A 26,348-nucleotide genomic window follows, 5' to 3' on the forward strand; every position below is an offset into this window, starting at 1 on the left:
TCCTGGCATCTTGTCTTTATATAATTTTATTTTTGTGGCAGAGTCTCACTGTGTAGCCCTACCTGGCCTGGAGGCCTCGAGTTCACAGAGATCCTCCTGTCTTTGCCATTAAAGTACTATGATTAACGGGGCACTCCATCAGGTCCGACTAAATTAGTGTCTTTGATCAAACTGTATTACATGCATGTCTTCTTTGCACACGGAAAGAAGACAGGAGAGCAGTGGTACCATCTTCAGCATATACTGTCTCCTTGATACGTCAATTGGTGGAGGAAAGTCAGTTAAAAAGAAATAGTTTTTAAAAATCTCCAAATCGGTTTTCCTGTCCCAGACTCAGAAAGCCAGCGGAACTCAGCTGTGCGAGGGCCTGGGAGGAGGTCGAGCCGGCGCACAGAGGACAGCCCAGCTGAGGGGGAACGGTTTGGCGGAGACACAGGGCCGCGAGGAAGCAGCTGCGATGCTCCCGTCTTTGCAGGAATCGCTGGATGGGGATGATAAGGAACTGGAGAGCAGCGAGGAGGGTTGCTCTGCGGAGGAGCGGAGACTCGAGCCGCCACCCGGCAGACACTATTGCCTGTACAACTACCGCGGAAGCAGGTGCCCGCGTCCTGCCCGCTGCGCCCGAGGCCCCGCCGCCCGGCCTTGCACCCCGAAGCCCCTACTCGCCATCTCCTCTCCCAGCCAAGGTCTCTGGCCCGATGGGCCCTTCTGGCCTCAGTCGGTTCTTCACGGCCCGTCTTGGCTTTTATGTCCTGCACTCCCAAGCCCCCTGTCCTCTTTTAACCCCTGTCACCGCACCACCTGACATCTATTCAGCGCGGTCCTTCAGTGTCTGTTCCCTGCCCTCAGCGGCTGTCCCCCAATTTCCTTCATTATTACTACACACTTTCATGCCTCCCTCTAGTTTCCTCGATTCTTGATGCCTTTCTCTCCCCTCGGTACCCACTGCCCACCCTGGCTGACTTTCCAGGAGCCCTGGACTTTTTAAAGATGTGTTTACATTTTTAATTATGTGTCTCTGTGTGGGTATTCGCACATGCGTGCAGGTGCTCTCTGAAGCCAGAGGCATCAGATAGATACTCCTAGAATTGAGTTACAATTGATAGTGAGGTGCCCTAAGTGGGTACTGGGAACTAAATATGGATCCTTCCCCAAGAGCATTGGTCGCTCTTTATCGCTGAGATATCTCTGCAGGCCTTGTTTGTTTTTTAATTAGCTAACTTTTTCTTTTCTTTTTTTTTTTTTTTTAAATATGTGTGTTGGTATTTTGCTTTCATGTATGTCTGTGTGAGAGTGTTTGAGTCCCTGGAACAAGGGTTACAGACAATTGTGAGCTGCCATATGGGTACTAGTAATCTAATCCAAGTCCTCTGGAAGAGCAGCCAGTGCTCTTAACCCCTGAGCCATCTCTCCAGCCCTTAATTTATTTATAGAGAACAGTTTCTTCACACTTTCGGGACATTAGGTCTTTTCTCCACTTATTAAATCCAATGAAGAGAAAGGGGGCTCTTGTCAGCACTCTTTTATGGGGTTTCTTTGGCCTTGCAGCATTTTAGTTGTTTCCTTGCTTTTACCCAGCTTGCAAAGGCTGGGCACTCTGCTTGATTTACAGCCCTTAACTGATAGTACTGTTTGTTGTATCACATCTTGCAGATTGACACAGCATCGAGGGGAGAGTGATGATGGCAGATCAAGTGGTACAGATGCAGAAACTCCCTCTGGTGATGATTTCAGGTAAAAACAGTTACGTGTTAAGCACTTGAGTGCTTTTATGATCTGTGCATATCTGTAGATATCAGTGGATGTCCTGTTGCTACTGAGCTTTCTCTGAGTCAGCCATCATCAGCTCCTCCTATGTCCTAGGAACCTCTCCCTATTCCCTCCTTGGCTCTTTCACTCTAGGCAGGAGAAGATGCAAGTACTGGCAACACCCTGCGATTAGCCTCATGGACTTCTTTTGAGTTTCTTGAATAGAACTCCAGTAAAAAAATTCAAGATAATATTTCTATCAAGATTTATATTAAAAAATAAAGTAGGGGGTATGCCTTTGATCCCAGCACTCAGGAGCTGATGCAGATGGGTCTCTGAGTTTGAGGCCAGTCAGGTCTACAGACAAGTTCCAGAATAGTCAAGACTATACAGAGAACCCTTGTCTCAAAAATAAATAAATAAATAAATAAAACAAAAATAAATAAAAACAGCAGCCAAATATGGTGGCATTCACCTGTAATTCCAGTACTTGGGAGGTAGAGTGCAGGAATATTAGAAGTTCAATGTCAGGTTGGGAAGATAGCTCAGTCTATAAAGTATATGAGGATCCAACTTCAATTCTCACAATCCAGGTAAAAGTTGAGTAGAATGGTGTACTTGTAATCCCAGCCCAGGGTAAGCAGAGAGGATCCCTGGGTCTTGATAGCCAGCCAGCCTAGCCTAATCCATAAGCCCCAGGTCCCAGTGACAGACCCTGCCTCAAAAAAGTAAGCTGCACAGCATGTGAGGAACAGGTTAACTTCTAGCCTTTATAAGTATGTGCACATGCATACACAGATGTCCCTGCACACACATGAATGTGCAATTCATATAAACACACAAAAGCAGTTGAAGATCTTCAGTTACACTGAGTTTGAAGTAGACTGAGCTACATGATACCCTATCTTAAAAAAAAAAAAAAAATTAGGTCTGGAGAAATGGCTTAGTGGTTAAGGAAACTGGCTACTCTTCCAGGTTCAATGTCCACATGGTGGCTTACAACCAAATGTAACTCCAGTTATGGGAAGCTGATGCCCTCCTCTGGCCTCCACAGACACCAGACACACATTTCGAACACAAACATGCAGACAAGACACCCCTACACATAAAATAATAAAACTGAAAAAGGAAGGAAGGAAGGAAGGAAGGAAGGAAGAGGTTAAAGGCATGGCTTAGTGGCTAAGAGAACATAATACTTTTCAGAGAACCCAAGTTCAGTTCCCAGCACCCAAGTGAGGTGCCTCACAACCACCTCTAACTCCAGATCCAGATTGTCTGACATGATGCACCACGTAAAGCTACTGCTGCCAAGCCTGATGAGTTGAGTTTTAAGTGCAGAATTCATAAGGTAGAAGGAGAAAACTCACATGGATCTACCTGCTTCTGCCTCCCAATTGCTGGGACTAAAGACTTACACCACTACACCTGGGAAGATAGTCATCTTTAAGGGGAAAGGTTAATTTGACTCAGTTTTAGAGGTCTCAGTCTGTGGTTTCTTGACCCTGTGCCTGTGAGCCTGTGGCAGGAGCATGTGGCGGAAGAGCCTGTTAACTTCATGGCAGCTAGGGAGAAAGGGAAAAAGGGAGGGAGGCAGGCAGGCTTCCAGCCAGCTGGCCAACCACTTAGGGTCCCCATATGTTGTTAAGGTCATACATACTTCAACGAGTTAACTTCCTCTCATCTCCTAAGAGTTGTAATACTTCCAATAGCACTATGGTCTGGGAGTCAAAAGCAATACAGAGAAACCCTGTCTCCAACCCTCCCTCCCCCCCAAAAAAAAAACATTGTGGAGCAAGTTTGAGGTTAACCTTGGCTATGTGGTTAGTTCAAGACCAGCCTGGGCTACATAGGGACCCTGTTGAGAGAGACTGAGGTCCTGGCTCTGGTGCACTGTATGTGATTTATGGGTGTGCATGTACTGCTTGCTGCTAAGGAATGTGTGTCTTTGATTTGTGAAGCCTCTCCTTGGTGGATACTAATCTACCATCTGAAGTGGAGCCAGAGCTGCGCAGTTTCATTGCTAAGCGTCTTTCCAAAGGAGCGTTCTTTGAAGGGCTGGGTAATGTTGCATCTGTAGAGCTGAGGTAAGTATAAAATATGCTGTCTTCTGTGTTTTTTATTTCTGAGCTAAACATGAGACATGTGGAGAAACTTGAAAAGATCTAGATCCATAGAAAACATCTTTTGTTTTGTTTTTCAGCACCTCCTCCCTTTCTACTCCCAGCCAGAGCAATGAATCTCACACATAAATGTTGTGAAGTTAGATTGAGTGAGATTCTGGCACCTCGGTGTACTTTAGTCTGCTTTATACTTAGACAAAAGATTGCAGGGTGGAGATGTAGCCCTGATGTAGAGCACTTACCTAGTGTGTGCAGAGCTCTCTGCCCTATAGCATCATTTTAAAAAGTTAACTACCAAAGTGGAAATGCCTTGTATGCCAATAGTCTGTGACATGCTTTCACACATGCTGCTCTACTAAGACAGATGAGGTTGGGAATCCCTGCACGAGTGGGATCTGAAAGTGTTACCAGATCAAGACCAGGGTTCAGAGTCATCTACAAAATGAGGAGCGTGAGGACCAGATATGTCACTTTATCGTTCTCCTTCTTTTCTAGAATTCCAGGTTACCGAGTTGGTTGTTATTACTGCCTTTTCCAGCAGGAAAAACTGCTTCCTGAAACAGGAGCAGTGGAATCTGAACACAGCCCTTCTGAGTATGTGGTCTGCTTCTTAGGAGGCTCTGAAAAAGGACTGGAGCTATATCCTTTCTTTGGTACTTGAGGGTATCGGGAGGGAAAACATGGGAGGAAGGGGATAGTAGCTCTCACCCTGCTACTACCTTCTCCGCCCATAAGGGTGTGTCTGAATGTCATTTGTGGCCTAAGCTTGATTTGACCCAGTTTGTAGTATTTGAGAGATTTTGTCTTTCCCTTTTTTTTTTTTTTTTTTTTTTTTTTTTTGAAACACGGTCTCACTTTGTAGTCTTGTAGTCTTGACTGGCAGGGAGCTCGCTATAGAGATCCACCTGCCTCTGACTCTCAGTCTTGGATTAAAGGTGTGTGCCATGATGCCCAGATTAGACCTTGCATTTTGTTTTGTTTTGTTTTGTTTTTTTGAGACAGGGTTTCTCTGTGTAGCTTTGGTGCCTCTCCTGAAATTCAATCTGTAAACCATTCTGGGCTCCTCAAACTCAGAGCTCTGCCTGCTTCTGCCTCCCAAGTTCTGGGATCAAAGGCGTGGCAACCTTGTATTTCCTGCTGAGAGGTAAAATATTGATTTATCATTCTATATCTCTTCCTTAAGAACATACTTTCAGGCTTGAATTGGACAAGTATATTCAAGGACTGAAAAATAACATGAATTGCGAGGTAAGATGAATTACTTTAAAAGATTAAAGTGATGCACATACCAGGACTGCTGTACTGTTTGGGTCACTGGGTGGTAGCCACCAAACCCTTCAGTTCTAATTCCTCACCTTGTGGGCAGTAGGTAAGTGAAGTGGGGCTCAAGCAGGGGATGCAGCTGTGTCATAGGAGCTGAAGATCTTATGATTCTGCTTTTGATGTGTTGCATTGAGAAAAATTTCAATGTTCATTCAGTCTGATTGTGGAAACCCACCCATCATCCCAGCACTTGGGAAGCAGAGTATGAGGCAAGCCTAGTTTACCTAGTGAGTTCCAAGCCAGCCAGAGCTACATAGTGGACCCTGTCTCAAAAGGAAAGCAAGGAACTGGAAGGATGGCCCAGTGGTTAAGAATACTGGTTGCAGGGTGGTGGTGCATGCCTTTAATCCCAGCACTCAGGAGACAGAGGCAGGCAGATCTCTGTGAGTTCAAGGCCATCCTGGCCTACATTCCAGGACAACCTCCAAAGCTACAAAGAAACCCTCTTTCTAAAAAGAAAACAAAACAAAAGAAGAACACTCTGGTTGCTATTCCAGAGGACCCAGTACCCTCCTGGTGGCTCACAACCATCTGTAGCTCTAGTTCCAGGGGATCAGACACCATCCTCTGGCCTATGCAGTCACTATACACATGTGGTACACAGACATGCATACAGGCAAAATCCCCATACACATAGACTAAATTAAAAACCAAGCACAGCTGGTGTGATGGCTCAAAGGTAAATGCACCTGCCACCAAGTCTACCCAAGTCTGTCACACTGTGGAAAGAGAACTGACTCCCATGGCTTCTCTGAACTCTGCATATGTATGTCACATGCGTACACGTGTGCACAGAAATAAAGTGTAAAAGCAGACACATCTAGGTAAAATTTGCTGGCAGTTAATAACAACTAGTGGAGAAGAAGATGCCTTTTATCTGATTTCTAGGCACATAGGGTCTGTATTTTGGATAGCACTAGTGGTCCATGCAGCTTATGGCATCAAAGATATGCTCTGCCACAATCTATAGATATCAAGTTTTAAAAACATTCCATCTTTATTACTCTTTTATAAATCAGACACATCTATATTGACTAATTTATCCAAACCTGTCAAAGCTGTGCTTTCAGGGAGTGGAAGGCCAGCCACAGCAACAGAGAGTTTGACACTCACCAAAATTCTGTGAGACCTTGTCTGAAAAGACTACACCTTTAGCTTACAGCACCTATTAGTTAAGTCTCCTAACACATGTAGTGATCGTTCTTGGACTTAGAAGCTAATGCAGGAGGAGAGGAAAGGACAGGAGAGCTGTGAGCCAGGGATTGAAGCTGGAGTCCTGGGCTCTCCCAGACTGGAGTTCTTCCTGATTGACAGTTGTCTCCAGAAAGCAGTACAGTCTAGAGAGCCAGGTGTGCTCATGGACCATGTCTGATAAGTAGCGGGCTTCATACTTTAACTAGTTCCTTGTATCCTGTCTTATTCACATTCTGAGTGTAACATACTGTCTACACTCTCTAATGCGTTCAAACAAAGTCAAGATGGAGAAATGAGATTATTTGGAGCACCTGTGGGTCGAGATCCCCTTAACAACCTCTATCACCAAAAATATTTGTTATGATTCATAGCAGTAGCAAAATTACAGTTATGAAGTAGCAACAAAAATAATTTTATGTTGGGGGTCGCCATAACGTTGAGGAACTGGGTTAAAGGGTCGCAGCATTAGGGAGGTGAGAAGCATGTTTCTAATGAGGGTGAAGTGCAGTGGAGAACTGCACAGAGCCCTGCTCCTTCAGTCCAGTCCTGGAAAACTGGGTCACCATTCCTTTGTTTTGTTTTTTGTTTGTTTGTTTGTTTTGAGATAGGGTCTCTGTGAGTTTGAGGCCAGCATGGTCTTCAAAGCTACAGAGAAACCAAAACAAACAAACAAAACGTTCTGGGTATGGTGACATGCTGAAGTGGCGAAGGTCAGGTAGATCCCTGTATCTCATTAACTAGCCAGCCTAGCAAATCAGTGAGCTCCAGGCTCAGTGAAAGACCCTGTCTCAAGAAAAGAAGATGGAGAAGTTGGAGAGATGGTACCTGCCACTAAGACTGATGATCTGAGTTCATCTCCAGCACCCACATGGGTGAAGGCCAGAATTGACTTCTACAAGTTGTCCTCTGATCTAAACACAGACACTGGTGTCCACCACCAGCACCCCACTTCTAAAAATGTAGTTTAAAAAATTAAGGTGGAGAGCAATTGAGAAATATACCTAATATAAACCCTGAGTTTACACATACACACAAATACATATACCATGTATACAGAGAAAGTATATATTGAAGAAAAAAGTCCACTAAGCTAAAGGCTTTTGTGATGTTAAAGCAAATAACATTCTTTCTTGATCTAGGAAAGCCTGGGGAATGATGTAAAGTCCTATCTGAACAGCTGGTATGAGGATGTGGTGTGTCCGATCCAAAGGGTGGTTCTTTTCTTTCAGGAGAAACTGACATTTCTGCTACATGCCGTAAGTATTGTGCACCAAAGAGTATGCCCAGTTAGAAACTCCTTGGCAAACCAGGTGTCTGTGGCACGTGCCTTTAACCCCAGCACTTAGGAGACGGATCTCTGTGAGTTAGAGGCAAGCCTGGTCTAGACAAGTTCAAGGACATCCAAGGCTACATAGAGAAACTGCCAACAAACAAATAAATAAATAAAGATAGGGCTTCACTGTTTAGCCTAGGATGGCTTAACTTTTTTTTTTTTTTTTTTTAAGAAAAGACTTATTTAGTATCTTTGTGTGTGTGTGTGTGTGTGTGTGTGTGTGTGTGTGCTTGTGAGTTTTCATTTCCCACCTTGTGGCATCCTAACAGGCTGGCTGGCTCTCCGGCTTTCTGCTGATTGTCTCATGGTGAGAGTGCAGGGATGGGGCTTGTCCTCAGATCTGGCTCCTTATGTGGCTCTGGGCATGGCACTCAGGCTGGCTGGCTGGAGCAGCTAGCACTTATACTCAACTGAGTCATTTCCAGCTCTGACTCCAAACTTCCAGTCTTACTGCTTCAGCTTCTTGAGATTATGGACCTGCCCAGCCACGCCTGATTGAAATAATTACTGTTTGAAATGCTGGGAAACAGGGGTCATTTCCAGAGTATCTGAAAACGAAAGCAAAATGCAAACTAATTTTAACTGTATCAAAGTGTTTGGGCCCTGCACAGGCCTGATGACCTGGATTCAGTGCCTAGATTCCACAAGGTGGCAGGAGAGAACCAAATCCCAGAATTGTCCTGACTTCCACATACATTCCTTGGCACTTTTATATACAAGTGCACACATGTACACACATGCAATTAATAGATAGATTTGGGGGCCAGTGTAATAGATTTACTGCCAAGTCTGACAACCTGAGTTCAATCCCTGAACCTTCAGGCTGGAAGAACACTGATTCCTACAAGTTGACCTCTGACCTTCACATGAGTGCCATGGTATGCATGCAGCCCCCATTAAGATAAATAAGTAAGTAAATAGAGTAATTGTGTCAAGTGTATAAGGTCCTGGGTTTAATCTAAATCAATGGAAAACCAGCTTTGCCTTCAAATGCTACAGGCAGCCACTGAGCAAAAGATGTGATGGGCAGTTTTCATAGTACCCATGTGTGATGACAGGCAGACTGTGCGTGTGGACAGGAGTGGTGAGTCAGTGAGGAACAGAGGCATGTATCAAACTGGTTCCCTCTCTCTCTTATAGGCTTTAAGTTATACTCCTGTTGAGCTTAAAGAGTCAGATGAAAAAACAAAGAGAGACATTAACAGGTAATGAACATACTTTCCGAAGAAAGCCCCCCCACCCCAAGCTGAACAGCTACATTTTAACCTCCCACCCCTAGTATGGAATGCATTTGTTTTCTCCTGTTCTGCAATGCTGTTTGTGGAAAAGGACTTGTGTATGTGACAGGTTTCTGAGTGTGGCCAGTCTCCAAGGACTGATTCATGAAGGCACCATGAACTCTTTGTGCATGGCCATGACAGAGGAGCAACATAAGTCTGTTATCATTGACTGCAGTGGCCCCCAGCCTCAGTTCTACAATGCAGGTGAGTTGGAAACCTAGAAGCAGTGTTTGTGGGACTCCTGCACTGAAAACACATGACACAGACATGTTCTTCTTGTGCTGAACTAAGCTTTCTGAAGCATAAATGATCCTAGAAACATGGGATTGAAGTCATGCTTGGTATTCCATCCAATGTACATAAGAAAACTCACATGTGTGCACACAGAAACAAATATGAAAGTACTCATACAGGCATTTTTCTTTCTTTCATTCTTTTTTTTTTTTTTTTTTTTTTTAAATTTTGAGACAGTTTCTCACTGTATAGTCTAGGTTGGCCATGAGCTGATAATCCCCTGCCTAGCTCTCCTAGGATTACAAGTGTGCTTCATGTAGGCTATACTAGCCTTGAACTTCTAAACCTCCTACCTCCATGCCTCTCAAGTATTGAGATCATAGACATACATCACCATACCTGGCTTACAGGCATTTTCTTGTTTTTGGATTTTTGTTGTTGTTATATGTAGATCAGGCTGGTCTCGAACTCATAGATCCACCCTCCTTTGACTCCTGAGTGCTGTGGTTAAAGCTATGTGCCACTGTATTAAGAAAAAAAAATGTTTTGTTTTTTTGTTTTTCAAGACAGAGTTTCTATATGTGGCAGCTCTGTTTATCCCGGAACTTGGTTTGTAGACCAGGTTGGCTCCCACTCAGAGATCCACCTGCATCTGCTTTCCAAGTGCTGGCATTAAAGACATGTGCAACCACAACTGGCAAAAAAAACTTTTGAGTGTGTGTATGGTGTGTGTCTTTGTGTGCGAGTGTACTGCAGCACACACACGTGGGGATCACAGGACAACATTGGGAGTCAGACCTCACCAAAGGAGATAGTTTTTCATTGCCTGCTCTATATGTCAGTCTAGCAAGCCCTCAATGGTTTGGGGGTTTTCCTGTCTACACCTGCTATTTCAACAAAGGAAAAGTGGGATTCAGATGTGCATTTCTGTATCTGGCTTCTTATGAGTGTTAGAGATCTGATCTCAGAACCTCATGTGTGCATGCCCAAGTGAGCCACTTCCCCAGCTCTAAAGGCATGTAAAAACATTTACTTATTTGTTTTTGTTGTTTTTCAAGACAGGGTTTCATTGTGTAGCTCCAGCTGCTGTCCTGGAATTCACTTTGTAGATCAGACTGACCTCAAATTCATAGAGATCCACCTGCCTCTGCCTCCTGAGTGATGAGATTAAAGGCATATACCAACACATCTGACTTCTAAAGACATTTTTTGATATAACAAATTGGATGCAACTTAAATGTTTAACAACAAGAAATCAATAAACTGCTAGTTCACATGATGGAATATAGAAAGGCTAAAATCAAACTAGAGATACATGTTAATATGTTTCTGAAACATACTGTATAGTGAAACAGGCACTAAGAAAAACACACAAAGCTTTAACATGTACAAAACAATACATATACAAGGTAAAGGGAGCTAGCCAAAGCTTAAAGCATGTATAGGAATGATAGTCCTTTCTGATGGGAATAGAGGGAAATGTGATGATGGGGCTTCAACTGTTTACTATTTCTTACCATGTAGTAAGCATAACTATTTTTGAAGCCACAGAGAAGTTTTAAATAAGTAATTACAATTTTTTTTTTTTTTTAAAAGAAAGTCCTGTGCTGGGCAGTGGTGATGCACACCTTTAATTGCAGTGTACAGGAGGCAGAGGCAGGCGGATCTCTGTGAGTTTGAGGCCAACCTGGTCTACAGAGTGAATTCCATGACATCCAAGGCTGTTTTGTAGAGAAACCCTGTCTCAAAATAAATAAATAAATAAATAAGAAAGAAAGAAAGAAAGGAAAAGAAAAATCCATGTGCTAGGACTAGAGTATAGATGTATCTGTGGTTACTAGCATGTGCTGCTCTTACAGAGAGTTTGTTCCCAGCACCCATGTTGGAGGGCATGCAACATTTGAGGTCTCCTATGACACCTGTATTCATGTGTGCACATGTGTAAGGAGTGTGTGCGCACACACACATTGAAAATAATGAAAGAGCTGGGTGGCAGTGGTGCACTTGGGAGGCAGAGGCAGGCAGATCTCTGTGAGTTCAAGGTCAGCAGCGTGATCTACAAAGCTACACAGAGAAAACCTGTCTCGAAAAAAGCAAAGCAAAATAAAACAACAACAAAAAGAAAAATGAAGTAAAATCTGTTAAAACTGACATACATGTGCTTTGTGGTGTTTAATTTTGTTTGCTGTTATTTAGGAAGCAACCGTTTTTGTGAGGACTGGATGCAAGCTTTCTTACATGGTGCTGAAGCGGGTAACCCTTTTCTTTTCAGACAAGTCCTGGAGAATTTTAAACTAAAGGTACTGAATTGGCCATGTGCCAAGGGCCATATACAGTGTTTTTGTTATGAATCTAATTAATGCAAGTGATAGCATCAGGGACTGGCTTTTATAGTCACAATGTTCTTTAAATGAGGCATCCTCAGTTCTTGTGTTATAGAAGGCACCTGCTGCCCAGCAACATTGCATGCTTGCAATGTCATTTCCAATATTTTGTGGTGAATTGCTTGCTTATATTTAGGGGACATCAAGCTGATAACTTGTGATGCAATACACAAAAACAAATGGGTTCAAATTCTGGTAGGTGAGTGCTGTCACCTAGGAGATTTTAAATTTAAATAATTTGTTTTCCTTTCTTTTTTTTTTTTTTTTTTTTTTTTTTTTTTTTGAGATAGGGTTTCTCTATGTAACAGCCCTGGCTGTCCTGAAATTTGACCAGGTGGCTTTGAGCTCACAGAGATCTACCAACGCCTGGCAAAAGACTTTTAAAAGTCTTTTAAAATGTGAAATTCTGTTACACCAAAGGCAAAGCATACTAGCCATAGGAAGAATGGGGTGGTTTTTAAGAAGCCCAACATTAGCCAGGTGTGGTGGTACACACCTTTAATCCCAGCAATGGGAGGCAGAGGCAGGCAAACCCTCTGTGAGTTTGAGGTCAGCCTGGTCTACAAAGTGAGTTTGGAGACAGCCAGGGTTACATAATGAGACCCTATCCTTAGAAAACAAAACAAAACCAAATAAAGCAAAAGCCTATATTGTCAACATACACAGAGTTTTCAGCTTGTGGGGGGGGGGTGTTCTCCGAGTCTTGTCATTACCTCACTAATTAGATTTAACTGGATAATCTTTTCCTAGGCCATACAAGACACAAACAATTTGAAGAGATTTATCCGACAGGCAGAGATGAATCACTATGCTTTGTTTAAATGTTACATGTTCCTTAAGAACTGTGGCAGTGGAGATATTCTTTTGAAGATTGTTAAAGTGGAACATGAAGAAATGCCTGAAGCCAAAAGTGTGGTGGCGGTCCTTGAAGAATTCATGAGAGAAGCAATCAACTGAGGTTTTGATCATGACACTCATTGAGGTTGCATGTGTGGAGCTGTAGCTGTCATCATTTATAGGATTACACTGCTCCTAAGATGACTGGAAACACCCAGGTTCTCTCTTCCTTTTGTATGTTCTTTGTTGAACTTAATTAAACACAAAAGTCTGAGGATTATCTTCACAGAGTCCTAGGCAGATAATGTCTATTATAATTGTGGAATTTTACTCATTGCTAGTCTCATAAATTTTAACCTTCAAACATTTGCTGCCTCAAAAGCTTTGGAGGTAATGTTTGCCTTCTCGGGAGCTTACTGTAGTATTTAGCAGGTTTTCCTCCTCCTCAAAAAAAAAAAAAAAAAAAAAAAAAAAAAAAAGTACCTCTTTTTCAATACAGTAGAATTTTTTGAAGTTTATGTTCCTAGTGAGATGTGATGAGATGTAATATCATGTGCCTGTAATCCCAGCTACTAAGAAGGTTGAGGCAGGAGGTTTCAAGTTCCAGGCCAGCCTGAGCTACAGAGTAAATTTGTATCCAGCTTGCACCAAATAGCAATCATCATCATACTGGTTTTACTTGCAAGACCATACTGCTTGTCCTGTAGGTGCCTGATACACATTGATGATTGGCAGGAACAATGATGCCACCTTTTTAAAGCCAATATGCAAATAAATCAAAAGTGTATGAGAATTTAAAAGTGAGCTGGGCTGTGGTGATGTACACCTTTATTCCCAGCACTCTGGATGCAGAGGCAGGTGGATCTCTATGAGTTTGAGGCCAGCCTGGACTACAAAGCTACAGAGAGAGAGAAACCCTGTCTTGAAAAACCAAAACATAAAAGAAAAAAAAAAAAAAGAAAAAACAAAATACATAAATAAATAGAAAGTTTAAAAATGAGCTTTATATTGTATATAGATACTTTTGGACTGGCGGCAAGGTGGCTCAGAAGGTAAAGAAGCCTGCCACCAAGTCTGACAACCTATGCTTAGTTCCCAGCACCCACACAGTAGGAGAGAACCAACTCCCATAAGTTGCCCTCTGACACCCCACCCACACACACACATATAATAAATACAATAAGAAATAGGGGGCTATAGAGGTGGCTCAGTGGTTTAAGAGCACTATTGCTTTTGGAGAATATTCAGGTTTGGTTCCCAGCACCTACATGAAGGCTTATAACATCTGTAACTTCAATTCCAGGGAATTTGATACCCTGTTCTGACCTCCTCAGGCATCAGGCACATATGTAATGTACAGACCTACATTCAGGCAAAACGTACACACATATAAAATAATCTTAAAAAATGTGTGCACTAGCTTTAATATGAAATATTCTCTCAGATGAAAAGCTTTTGCAGAAGGGGGCATATCATTCATAGGTATTTACTTGCCAGGAGCCTGTATTTTCTTCCTTTTTTTAAAGATGAAAATGCTGGGATTTTTTTTTTTTAAACAGTATTAAGGAAAACAAGACAAAATAGTAAACACATTAAATATCCTCTACAAGCAAATATAAGAATGCAAACTGGAGGCCAGTGTGGTAATGGGTGCCTTTGAATATATCATTCCACAAGCCAGAAGTAGTTGGAGTCCTGTAAGTTCAGGGCCAGTCTGGTGTACTGACTTACATAGCAAGTTCTAGGTCAACCAGGGCTAAATAGTGAGACCCTGTCTTAATAAATAAATAAATAATATAAAAAATGAAAACAAATTTTTCCTTTCACAATTGCATGTTGATTTTAGTTTGGACCTGTGTCACAAGCCTTAGATTATTTTACCCTGAATCAACTGTAAGTGCCCTTGGGTGGCCATTTCTAACTGCCATGGATGCCAGCTGCAGCCACACACATAGTGGTTCTGCATAGCTCTTTAGTGAATCCATTTGCTGATGATTTTGGTATGGAAAATCAGAAGCCTTGTGCTCTCACTGCTGTCGGGATGTTCAGAGGAGCAGAAGCCTGTAACCAAGGAACTCTTAACTGCTTGTAAACTCCTGCTAAGAGCTGAGTTCTAACTTTCAGAGTGACTGACAGTGGCCTTCTGCCTTCTCTTCATATGTCAGCCTAGGGACATGACTCACCACACCCTTTCTTTTCCTTTAATGAGAAATACAATTCAGGATCTTCATAAATGCTTTCATGTGGCTTTAAAGTTTAATAACTTGAATTATAGGCAGTATAGGATAGAGTCTAAGTAGCATTTTTATAGCTGTCTGACGACTGGATGGTCAGTCAGTGGTTCTGCCGCCCTTTTCTGCAATCTTTTCCTAATGCACTTGGTTGGCCACTTGGAAATCATTTTATAAAAGTGAGCAACATTAGGGCATCAACATCTTGAGACTATAAGACAAAAATCTTCATTTTCAAGTTCACAATCAAGAGTCTGTGGAAGTGACATTTAAAAAATAAATGTAGGGGCTAGCTCAGTCATTATAAAGGCCTTGCCATGCAAACATGAGGACCTGAGTTTGATCCTAAGAACACACATACAAAAGTCAAGTGTCTGTGGTAGCATGTGTTTGTAGTCCTAGTGCTGATGAGGCAGGACAGACCTACTGGCCAGCCTAGCTGATAAATGCTTTGTTTTTTTTTAACCATTCAGTATCGAGCAAAATCCATGCACAAATATTAAAGCACCAAATGAGGAACCAGAACCCAGCTGCAAACAGCTAATATCCACTGCTCAAAAGGGCTGCCTCTCCTTGGGTCAGTCACATCAATCCCCAATGAAAGCCCTGCCTCTTGAATCAAAATGCTCCTCTCAATTGACTAGCAGACCTGTGACAGAATCCCCATAATATCCAACTTACTTGGTTAGCTTCAGGTCAGTTAGAGACTTTATTTGAAAACAAATAAAAATGAGCCAGAGAGATACCTCAGTGGATAAAGGCCCTTGCCACCAAGTCTGGCGGCCCAAGAGCTATCTCCAGAATCCATGGAAAGGAGGAGAGAACCCACTCCTGCAAGCTGCTCTGTGACCCCTACACACGCATCCCCCAGAATCAATTAACATACTAAAACAAAAGGGCAGATGGCTCCTGAGGGGTTGAGCTCTAGCCTCTGTATGTCTGTGCACACAAACATACACATCAAAAATAATAAAAATAAAAGCAAATGTTTTACCCAAAATTATAATAATAATAATAAAAGCAAATGCATTAAATCATTTGGGGATATAGGCAAAGTATAACTCTGTTTATTTGCAGGTACTTCCCTTGCAATGTAGGCCCACTACATTACACAATTGTAGATAGTAGTCTTATATTTAAAAAGAAGTCTGTGATAAATTCTGTACTGCTACTGAAAACAAAGAGAAAGATGTCATGGAATTGATTATCTTGTTGGTCCTGAGAAGAAACAGCTCATGACCAGAAACCTGTACTGTATTCAAATTTTAATAAGTGAATGTAGTAAATTTTAAAGGTTTAAAAAGTGATGTTCAGACATGGAATAAAATTGTACTTGTGTGCAACACACAGGAAATATATGTTTGCCTTGTATCAAAAATGTAACTATATTTGTAATAATAATTAAACACTACTTCTAATATTTTTACTTAATTGAGCTCAGTTTACTTACACCTTTAATAATTAAGGTAAAGTCATACTACACACACACACACACACACACACACACACACACACACAAAGGTATGTGTGAATAAAACTCTAGTCACCTGTTGGAATGCACAAGGGAGGGGCAAACTTTTTTTTGGAGACAGGGTTTCTCTGTGTGGCCCTGGCTATCCTGGAACTCACTCTGTAGACCAGGTTGGCCATGAACCTGTCTCAAAAAAACCAAACCCCTACCACCCAAATATATATGGCCTAAGTGTGGTTGCAGCTATACAATACTATGAGCATGTGACTAAACTCTGTCTTCCACTGTTGTACAAATATGGGATTGTTTATAAGCACTTCATGTAAAGCAGCTATGAAAATGGCCAAGTATGGTGCCACACTCCTTTATTCCAAACACTCAGAAGACAGAATCAGGTGCGCTACCAACGCCTGGCAAGAAACCTTGTCTTGAAAAAAAATTAACTGTGAAAATGTCTACCTCACTATCTAGTAGGGACTTAGTAAATTTCCCCTTCCCTCCAGACAGGGTTTCTCTTTCTCTGTATAGCCCTGCTGCCCTTGGAATCAGTCATTTGCCTGTTTTGTGCCTCAGATGCTCAAATTGAAGATGTGTGCCACAATGATTTGCTTATTTTCAGACTGGCTTTCCTTCCTTCCTTCTATCCTTCCTTTCTTCCTTCCTTCCTACCCCCTTATTTCCTTCCTTCTTCCCTCTCTCCCTCCCTTTTTGGTTTTCTAGACAGGGTTTCTCCATGTAGCTCTGGCTGTTCTGGAACTCGCTCTATAGAACAGGCAGGCCTTGAACTCAGAGATCCTTTTGCCTCTTCCCTCAGGAGTGTTTTGATTAAAGTTGTGTGCCACCACCACCTGCTTTCACTTTTTTAAATTATCATTGGTAAACATTTTAGTAAGTTATGTTTTGATTGAGACTCTGACAACAGAAGAAAAAGGGAAATGGGAAGAGGCCAAAGGCAAATTTCATTAAAACAGCTTTTGGTTTTCCAAGGAGCTGCCTTGATGCCTCAGAATCTGAAGCCTAGGAAGTCCCAGTGGAAGTGTTTGCAGCCAACTCAGCTCTGCACTTTCTAAGTAAAAGTGAGTGTTTAGTTAGCCTAAACTAAATGCACTCTTGATGATGTTAGTTTTGGGATGGCTCCTACAGTGTTTGGAAACACTTTTCAGTAATACACAGATAATTGATGGTGAAGGGAAATGACCCCCATTCTACACTTAACAGAGCAATTTAACTCTCAAGCCTTCAGTAGATAATGGGGAAGCTACAGAGGCCGATGCTGATCTGGAAAAGGCGGGCACACAGTTCGCTTTCCCAGGCCTCGTCCACGTAAAGCCAACTCAGTTGCTAAATGTTGGAAGTCCCAAGCTTTGCTGTGAGCACATATGCTCCTTTCATTTCCCCTTCTGGATGTGAACTTGACCATGCCCTGTTCAAGATTAAGTTGTTGATGGCCCTGAGGAGGACCTAAAGACTAGGTTTACTGAGGGCATTTCAAAGACTTCACTAATAATAACAAACATATATTAATTCTCTGTGTGTGCGTATGCACATGTGTACAGGCATGTGTGTAGTGAGTGAAATCCTGAGTGAATATGTATTGTTGACATGACCAAGGCCATGTCAAGGACCCCAATGTGTCAGCCCCAAGGGAGTGAGTGGCAAAGCCTTCTCTGAGTGAGGCTCAGAGGAATGGCAAATGTTCCTCCTGCTGTGTGCAAATGCAGACTGTGTGTAGAAAATGTCCACCTCACTTTTGCTCCTCCATGTGTTTACGTCCTGAAGACTGTGCCCCTACAGAGACTGCCCCTGAGATGAGGTACCCTGCCTCCTTCCCTGTTCAACAGTGTATAGTAAACTCTCTGAGCTTGTGGGGCAGGGTTACGGCTTTCCCGTTCTTGAGTCCAGGTGTTTGACGTTTCTTCATTCCCTTGCCAACTGTCAATCCCTAGAGCAGTGCAGAGTCAGGCACTTACGAGAGCTGGATGAGTGGAAGGGAAGACAGCCTGAGGGGACACTGGCACCGAGACTGTCACTCAGGCACCCATCTTCAAAACTGTCCAGGAATCTCCCTTCATGGGTGTATTGTTATGAGAAGAACAATCAATTTTCACCAACCATTCAGGGAAGGTTCAGGAAAACAGTGCCAAAACCATCAACCCACCACCACCAGTGCTTTTCTCCCACCCACCCACCGTGAGCCACACCCAGACAAAGCAGTTCCACGGCAGCCCTTGTGGTCACTTCCTCAATAACTGGTAGCTTTAAAAAAATCTTTAATGGAATCTGTGCTCAAATAATATGTTACAGCAAAAATATACAGAATGTACACAATACAAAAATATTTAGGAACCAACGTTGCGGCTAGTGTTTTGTTTTTCACTTACTTAATCCTTGGAGGGGCAGCTCGCTGTCGGGCACTGTTTTTAAGGCAGAGGAGAGTCACTGCTTTGCAGCCAGCCCTGGGAAGCACATAGCACTGGGCAATCTGCAGACTGAATTGGACATTAGAGGAAGCTCTGGGTCTGGTGAGCAATGCCTTCACTAATGCTGTAGGCAAGAATGGTTCACATGGAAACTGAGAGTCAAAAGAGCCCCATTAGGGAGCTTTTCCTAATTAAAAAATGAGTGATGAATGGTGTCATTAAAGTGAAATTTCTCTTTTTTGAAGGCCTGGTTTCCCTTCACTGGTTTCCATGACTCCTCTCCCCTTTAAAAGCAAGGGAGTCTCCATAGTTGCTCTTTGGGGAGTCCCCAGCCTCTGAGGCCAACCTACAGCCACCAGCATGAAGAGTGACACTGCTTTCAGAATCCCAGCTCTGACTCTCCACAGTGGAGAGGAAGGATGAGGGACTCAAGGAGAATAGAGGCCAGGTGGGAACTATTGCTGGAATGGTGAGGGGACCCAGGAGCAGTTCCCATTCTCCTGTCCTTGTTCCTGTGTGCTCTGCCCCTCACTTCCCAGCCCTGCAGTTCCTCATCCTAGACTGTCAGAGGCAGAGAACCCCAAGGCTCATATAAAGGTCATTTGCCTCACAGCCTCCACACAGGGCTCCCAGCCTGAGCAGACTGTCTTGAAGGGGCAGAGGCACTGGGTGCCTTAACTTCTGACCTGGCAGCTGAGGCTGCTGGGATATGGGCAGCATAAGGCTACTCCCTCAATCTCACTTCCAACTCCCCTCTAGATCTAAGTCTACAGCTGCTCTCCACCTGAACACTCACCCAAGCTCCCAGCAGCTCTTCACGCAGGCAAATTCACTGAAATACTTCTTACTACAGCTTCCTGGAAATGGCCATAGTATCGCTGTCCTGGGCTTCCTTCCATCCCAAAGACTTTCTTCTTTAGGAGGCAGAACAGACATGAAGGTCACCCCAGAGTGAACCAGAACACAGCTGGGCCTTCCCTCCCAAAGGCTCTGGTCTTCCCTCTAGCGTGAACAATTTCTCCACTGGCCAGTGATGCTCAAAAGGTGTTTGGGAAGGCCATAGGGAAAGAGGGTAGTGAGTTATGCTAAAATCAAGGCCACTGAGCACGCACACTGCAGCCACCGACGACGCCCATCCCAGCAATCCCCTGCAGATGTCCTCATGGGTACATTGTCCCCACTTCCCCCCTTTGCAGGTTCTGACTTGCCTGACATTGCACATGCACGCATACATGTACACACAACACACATGCATGCACACCAAAACCCTGTCTCCACACCCAAAAGAGGCACAAAGTAGGGTCAGGGCAGTAGAGAGGGAAGAAAAGACCCCAAAGTCCAGGTAGGGCATGGATGCAGGAACAATGGTGTGAGAGGCCGGTATTCACGACTACAGGCAGGAAGAGGGAAAACTGGTCCTGGGCCTTTCCCAAAGGGAACCTGGGATGAAGTTCATTGTCCCAGGCATGGAGCCCTCTCACACATCCCACAGGGCAATAATATAGCATCTCCCCACCCTGCCCAGCCCTAGGGGCTATGCTAGCTCACACAATGAAAGGCTCTGAGCCTGGGGTGCTCTGGGCTCCCCCACATCAAAACCAACAAGTCTACCACCAGGGTACCAGACCTTGAGCTGCAGAGAGAGCATGCCCTTGCCTACAGTTACATCTGGGCTGGGGAAGGCCTGCCTGGCTGTTGGTGTCCTCAGAACTTCTCTGTGTCCAAGTGTCTCTCCGGGTGGAGGACCTGGAAGAAGGCTACTTGCTCAGTCTGTACCAGTGAGAGGGGAGCACATGGGACAGGTACTCTCCCCCTGACTCCAGAGCATCAGATCAGCCTAGGAAAATGACAGCAGCTGCATCCATCTCCTCCCCCACCCTTCTAACTTGAAACACATATCCCGGCCCAGAGAGTCTCCTGCTCCCCCTGGTCTCGCCGAATTGGTGATGAGAAACAGATGCAGGTATTTCCTCTGGATGCCTCTTCCCCTCCCTGCTTCGGTCCTCCAGTCCCTTAGGGGGGTGGTGGCAGCTTCAAGTCCAGTAGTGTGTAGGCAAAGATGTTCCAGAATACAGCAAACAGCACAAAGATGGTGTACATGGTCACAAAAATCCACCATAGCGACTGGTCCTGCAGTCTCTGTTCATAGTTTCTTAGAACCACCACACCCAGGGTGACGCCCACAGCCACACCACCCAAGTGCGCCACGAAGCTTGGGTGGGGGCACGGGGGATAAGCCGATGGGTGGAAGCGGAGCCACACAGCCCTCCCGAACTCCATACTCACTGCAAGGGGAGGAGACAAAGAGACATCACAGCAGGGTCCTGGGCAGGGGCTGGGGGGAGGCTGGGCACACCAGCCTCCCAGTCACCCATTAACTGTCATGAGGCCAAATATAGTAATCATGGAGACAAAACTATCCCAAGAGCCTACAGGACTTGGTGATAAATCAACAATCAATTACATTCACAAGACAATTTCATTAAGAGCTACAGAAACGAGGAAAAGAGACAATATAAAATATATGATGGGCACAAGGCAGGGCATTATTTGGGGAGTCAGACAGAGCCTCTTAAGAGGAAATGTTTGAAGGCAGATGGTGGTGGCCTTTAATCTCAGCATTTGGGAGGCAGAGGCAGGTAGATTTCTGTGAGTTTGAGACCAGCCTGGTCTATAGCGTGAGTTTCAGTACATCAAGAGCTGTTATATAAAGAAACCCCGTCTCTAAAACAAAACAAAACACAAACAAACAAACAAACAAAAAAGAGGAGTGTTTGAAGTGTTATCTGAACGTTAAGAGGGGCTTTTCTAGAAGACCCTAAGGAAGGCACAGCTCTGTCAAGGCCCTGGCATATCTGTGGCCATGCTACATCTCAAGGCCATTTCTTCATCTGTCTACTGGTACAAAGGCTCAGCCCCAGGGTACCTGACTGCACAAGTAGAACATGGCCAACAACTCCTATATGCTCTGGACACTCCACAGAGTATTTCTATGTGTTACCTAGAAACTCTGAGAGCCAGTGCCTTTGTGCAGAAGAAAGATGGAGAGGGAGCAAGGGTAAGGAAGGAATTTAACCAACACACTTTCTCCCATAACCAATCCCAGCATGTCATCAACTGTGGTCCAGTCCTTCCCTTTTACAAACTTTCTGGGTCAGTCGGTCAAATATGATGTTATCTCTTTGGAAGGAAAAGGGCTGGGAAATAGTGCCACCCCATTTCCTAATACCCAACTAGCAGCAAAAGGACTTCCTCCCTCCCTCCCTTCCTTCCTTTCTCTTTTTGACATGAGGCCTCACAATGCAGTCCCAGATATCCTGAAACTCAGTGTAGACAAGCTTGTCTTTGAGTTCATAGAGCTCTGTCTCCGTGAGTGCTGTGACTAGAGGCATGTGCCATCAAGTTTGGCTGAAGACAGGTATTCTTTTTGTTTATTTGTTTTTGTTTTTTGAGATACAGTTTCTCTGTGTAGCCCTGGCTGTAGAACTCACTCTGTAGACCAGGCTGACCTCAAACTCAGAAATCTGCTTGCCTCTGCCTCCCAAGTGCTGAGATTAAAGGCATGCACCACCACTACCTGACCTTTTCTTAAATACACATATTTTATGTTCATTGGTGTTTTGCCTCCATGTATGCCTATGTGAGCATGTCAGATCCCCTGAAACAAGAGTTCCAGACTGCTCTGAACTGCCATGTGGGTGCTGGGAATTGAATCTGGGTCCTCTGGAAGAGGAGCCTGTGCTCTTAACCCTCTCTCCAGTACCCCCCTTTAATTTTTCATCACAGGTGTGTGTGTGTGTGTGTGTGTGTGTTGAATGTGAAGGTGATGCTGAGTCCAGAAGAGAGCATCAGATGTCTTGGAGCTGGAGTTACAGATCATCATGAGCTGCCCGAAATGATTTCTGGGAACTGAACTTGGGTCCTCTAAAAGTGCAGCCATCACTTTAGTCCCTGAGAGAACAGGTATTCTTAGCCTTATTTTCCAGACTTGGAAGGAAACCAAGGCAAATCTGACAGATTAAAAACAGCACTTTGAGTGGAATGTTTCACTACATATTTCAATGTGACTCTCCACCTTTAACCATTCAACCTCCTTCCCTTTGGGGACAGACTGCTAGATGTCCTCAGAGGGCCTTGCAACTCCATGGACAGCCAGCAGAGGGTGGAAAAGGAACAGTGGGATTGAGCGCTGGCACTACCCCAACTGAATGGCATTTTCCTGCTGCTGCTTAGGGGATCCTGGGGCCAAAAAAGGAAGTGTGTAAAAGATGATGGTTCCTTTCCTACCTCTCCATCACTGTTTTAGCTTTTATGATTTCTAAAGCTTTATTTACATATTTTATGTGTATGGGTACCTTGTCTGCCTGTACATGGAATCAGATAGTTGTAAACTACCATTGTGGGTGCTGGGAATTGAACTCAGGACCTTTGGAAGAGCAGTGAATGCTCTAACCACTGAGTCATCTCTCCAGCCCTAGCTTCTGTAGCATTTACAATGAGATCACACACACACACACACACACACACACACACACACACACACACACACACACGACCAAGAAGACGGATCAGGGAACATCAGGGATGTTCCAAAGGCCTAAAGTAAGAGGCAGAGGTTGTGGAGGTGAAATGGAGGAGAGCCTTCACAGGCCAGACTTCATCAGGGCTTGCCCTGGCTATGTCTTCCTCTTAACCATGCAGCAGGGGGTTAGCCCAGGCTGAGAAAACCTTGGTGGTCCCTGCCCAGCAGGGCTAAACTGTAGAGCATTAGTAATGACATATTTCAATATTCTGGGTATATTTCCTTTGAGCTGGGTGATCTCTGAAGCTCGTTTACAATTATGAACTAAAACTAATCGTATGCTCTCCATACACATATTTTGGAAAGTGAAGAATGGGTCCTTTCCCCTCTCTTGCTCTTTACATTTCAGGATGAGCCCTAAGGCTTCAGGCCTCATTCCTTTTTCACTGTGTGTGGCACGTACATGGTGTGTGTGTGTGTATCTGTGCGTGTGTGAACCTATGCATGCACATATGGGAGACAGAAGATATTACATGCCCTCCTCTATTGCTCTCCACCTTACTTTTAAAAACTTATGTATGAATGTTTTGCCTACATGTATATATGTGTGCTGTAGCATGCATGGTACCTATGGATGCCAGAAGAGAGTGTCATAGACCCTGGAAATGGCATTATAGGTGTGAGCTGCTGTGTGGGTTCTGGGAACTGAACCTAGGTCCTTGGCAAAAGTAGGAAGTACTCTTAACCCTTAAGCCATGTCTTCAGACCCTCTATACTGTTTTGTTTTGTTTTTAAAAGATGGGGGTCTCTAATTGAACCTGAAGTCTGCAGCTCATTCTTTAGGATGAGCTGGCCAGCCAGTGAGCTCCTGGGCACTTGCTCTATCTAGCCCCCAATACTAGGATCACAGAAATGTGTACCATTGTGCTTGGCTTTTTTATGCAGGTGATAGGGTGAACACAGATCCACCTGCTTTTATTGCAAGGGCTCTGAACCACCAAGCCATCTCTCCAGCCCCTCAATCCATTTTCCTACATCATAATGTAGCTAATTTCCTATCTGTCACATCCTTCAGGATCTCTCCTGTCATAAGCCTACAGTGGCCTACCAGTGCATCTAACCCATATGATCTCATTAGCTTTACTTCTTGTCACAACTATACACAGTCCTAAACCCCAGTTTTCCCTGCCAACATATTGTGCCTATCAAGTCCTTTATTCCTGTGGCATCTCTCTGCCAGACATACCACTTCCTCCTTTTTGGGACACAGTCTCATTGTAAGTGGTTGGCCTAGAATTGTCCATGTAAACCAGGCTGGCCTTGAACTCATGGAGTTCCTCTTGCCTCAGCCTACCAAGCGCTGGGATTAAAGGTGTATATCATCAACCGTAACACATGCCCTCTTGCCAGGCAGGGCATTGGTGGCTCACACCTTTAATCTCAGCACTCAGGAGGCAGAGGCAGGCAGAGCTCTGTGAGTTCAAGTCCAGCCTAGTCTACAGAGCCAGTTCCAGGACAGGCTCCAAAGCAATATAGAGAAACCCTGTCTCAAAAAACCAAAGGGAAAAAAAAGAAGACATGCTCTCTTATATTTGGTCAGTTGCTGAGTCCTGCTTGTCTTTATGTCCAGGCCTCTCAGTCAGTATAACTGACCTGTTCTGATTAAGGTCCTAGCACAAGCTAAGCATAGGAGCCACCACAGTTTGTGACTCTGCTATAAGGGCAAGTTTTTCAGTATGTGTGGGGGCAGGGGCAGCCTGAGACATCATTTTACTATGTCACCCAGGTTGGGTTCCAAATTCAGTTCTCTGGGGGATGGAGAGATAGCTTAGCAATTAAGAGCAACAGCTACTCTTCATAAGACCTAGGATTGATTCCCAGCACCCACATGGTGGCTTACAACTGTCTGTAACTTGGTCCAGGGGGATCTGATGCCCTCTTCTGACCTCCATGGGAATTGCATACATACGACATAAAGATGCAGGCAAAACACCCATGCACATGAAAATGAATAAATACAAATTTAAAAATTCCAATCCTCTTGCCATAGCTTCCCAAAGTGCTAGGATTATAGACATGTGTCATACCATTGGTTAAGACAGCAAGTTTTTAAAAAAATAAATTTTTTATTGTTTTTATTTTATGTGTACATGTGTGTGCCTGCACACACAGGTGTACACATAAAGAAGCACATTGTAAAAGGTCAAGTTCACAACCCAAAAAGTCATGCAGCCATTTCTCTTGATCCCATTGGTCACTGGCACTGGGTCTTTTTCTTTCTTTCTTCTTCTTTTTTTGTTTTTGGGTTGTTTTTTGATATTTTTTAAATCCCATCCTCCCTTGTTCTCCCCACCAACCCCCACCCCATCCCCTTTCTGCTCCCCAGAGAGGGTGAGGCCTTCCATGGGGGATCTTCAAAGTCTGTCATGGCATTTGGAGCAAGGCCCAGGCCCTCTCCCATGTGTCTAGGCTGAGGGAGTATCTCTCTATGTGGGACGGGCTCCCAAAGTCTACTCCTATAGTAGGGATAAATACTGACCCACTACCAGAGGCCCCACAGACTGCCCAGGCCTCCTAACTAACATCCACATTCAGGGGGTCTGGGTCGGGTCAGTCACTGGGTCCTTTTCTGTTTGCATACTTTATGTCTATAAAGGGTTTAAGAGTGGGGCTGGAGAGATAAGGTGGCTCAGTGGTTTAGAGTACTTATTGCTACTTCAGAGGACACAGGTTCAATTCCCAGCCCTCACATGGTGGCTCATAACTGTATATAACTCCAGTTCTAGGGGTTCTGATGCCCCCTTCTGACCTCCTTAGGCACCAGGCATGCATGTGGTGCACAGACATACGTGTAGACAAAACACCTGTATACATAAAGTAAAAATATATAACTTTTTAAAGTTTAATCCCAGAATTTGGTCTCCAGAGTGAGCCCTCGGCCAGCCAGGGCTACTTAGAGAAACCCTGTCTAGAAAAGCCAGGGGGGGAAAAGGTCTGGGCAATGTGGTTCAGTTGGTAGAGCGATTGCCTAGCATGCGCAAACCCAGCTCCACATAAAAACCAGTGTGGTGACACAGCACTTGAGAAGAAAGCAGGGTCAAAAGTTCAAGGTTGTCCTTGACTGTTTAGTGAGTTCAAGGACAACAGGAGACACACAAGAAGATCCTGTCTCAAAAAACAAAAAAACAACAAACAAAAGATCCTGAAGGATCAAGTAGGGTAAAGGGAAAGGGTTCCTCAGGATGTCCCC

The 26,348-nt window shown here is 44.1% G+C and overlaps 3 protein-coding genes across 6 annotated transcripts in view; 1 reads left to right on the plus strand and 2 right to left on the minus strand.

Annotated features, from left to right (window-relative positions):
* The window catches only part of Rhot1 (ras homolog family member T1), a 375,056-nt gene that overhangs the window by 224,461 nt on the left and 124,247 nt on the right, over window positions 1–26,348 (minus strand). The gene's annotated exons all lie outside the window — the stretch shown is intronic.
* Window positions 406–16,116, plus strand: CUNH17orf75 (chromosome unknown C17orf75 homolog). Its single transcript, XM_051179803.1, has 10 exons — window positions 406–597; window positions 1,654–1,734; window positions 3,708–3,833; window positions 4,365–4,508; window positions 5,060–5,117; window positions 7,526–7,642; window positions 8,860–8,924; window positions 9,067–9,203; window positions 11,430–11,533; window positions 12,368–16,116. The coding sequence occupies exons 1-10, from the start codon at window positions 458–460 to the stop codon at window positions 12,572–12,574; spliced, it is 1,179 nt and encodes a 392-aa protein (XP_051035760.1). The 5' UTR covers window positions 406–457; the 3' UTR covers window positions 12,575–16,116.
* Window positions 20,366–26,348, minus strand: part of Rhbdl3 (rhomboid like 3) — a 48,048-nt gene continuing 42,065 nt past the window's right edge. Inside the window, exon 8 of the mRNA XM_051179809.1 lies at window positions 20,366–20,861. Coding sequence (XP_051035766.1) covers window positions 20,590–20,861 — 272 coding nt within the window. The 3' untranslated portion in view covers window positions 20,366–20,589. The remainder of the gene's footprint in view (window positions 20,862–26,348) is intronic.

This window comes from Phodopus roborovskii, unplaced genomic scaffold, assembly GCF_943737965.1.
Source record: "Phodopus roborovskii unplaced genomic scaffold, PHOROB, whole genome shotgun sequence".
Taxonomy (NCBI): domain Eukaryota; kingdom Metazoa; phylum Chordata; class Mammalia; order Rodentia; family Cricetidae; genus Phodopus; species Phodopus roborovskii.

What these genes read in the sequence shown, in the direction of transcription:
- CUNH17orf75 (XM_051179803.1), top strand. Translation starts at nt 458, where the DNA reads ATGCTCCCGTCTTTGCAGGAATCGCTGGATGGGGATGATAAGGAACTG. An exon ending in TACAACTACCGCGGAAGCAG is followed by an intron (nt 598 to 1,653) that starts GTGCCCGCGTCC and finishes CACATCTTGCAG; the next exon opens with ATTGACACAGCATCGAGGGG. An exon ending in TGGAGAATTTTAAACTAAAG is followed by an intron (nt 11,534 to 12,367) that starts GTACTGAATTGG and finishes ATCTTTTCCTAG; the next exon opens with GCCATACAAGACACAAACAA.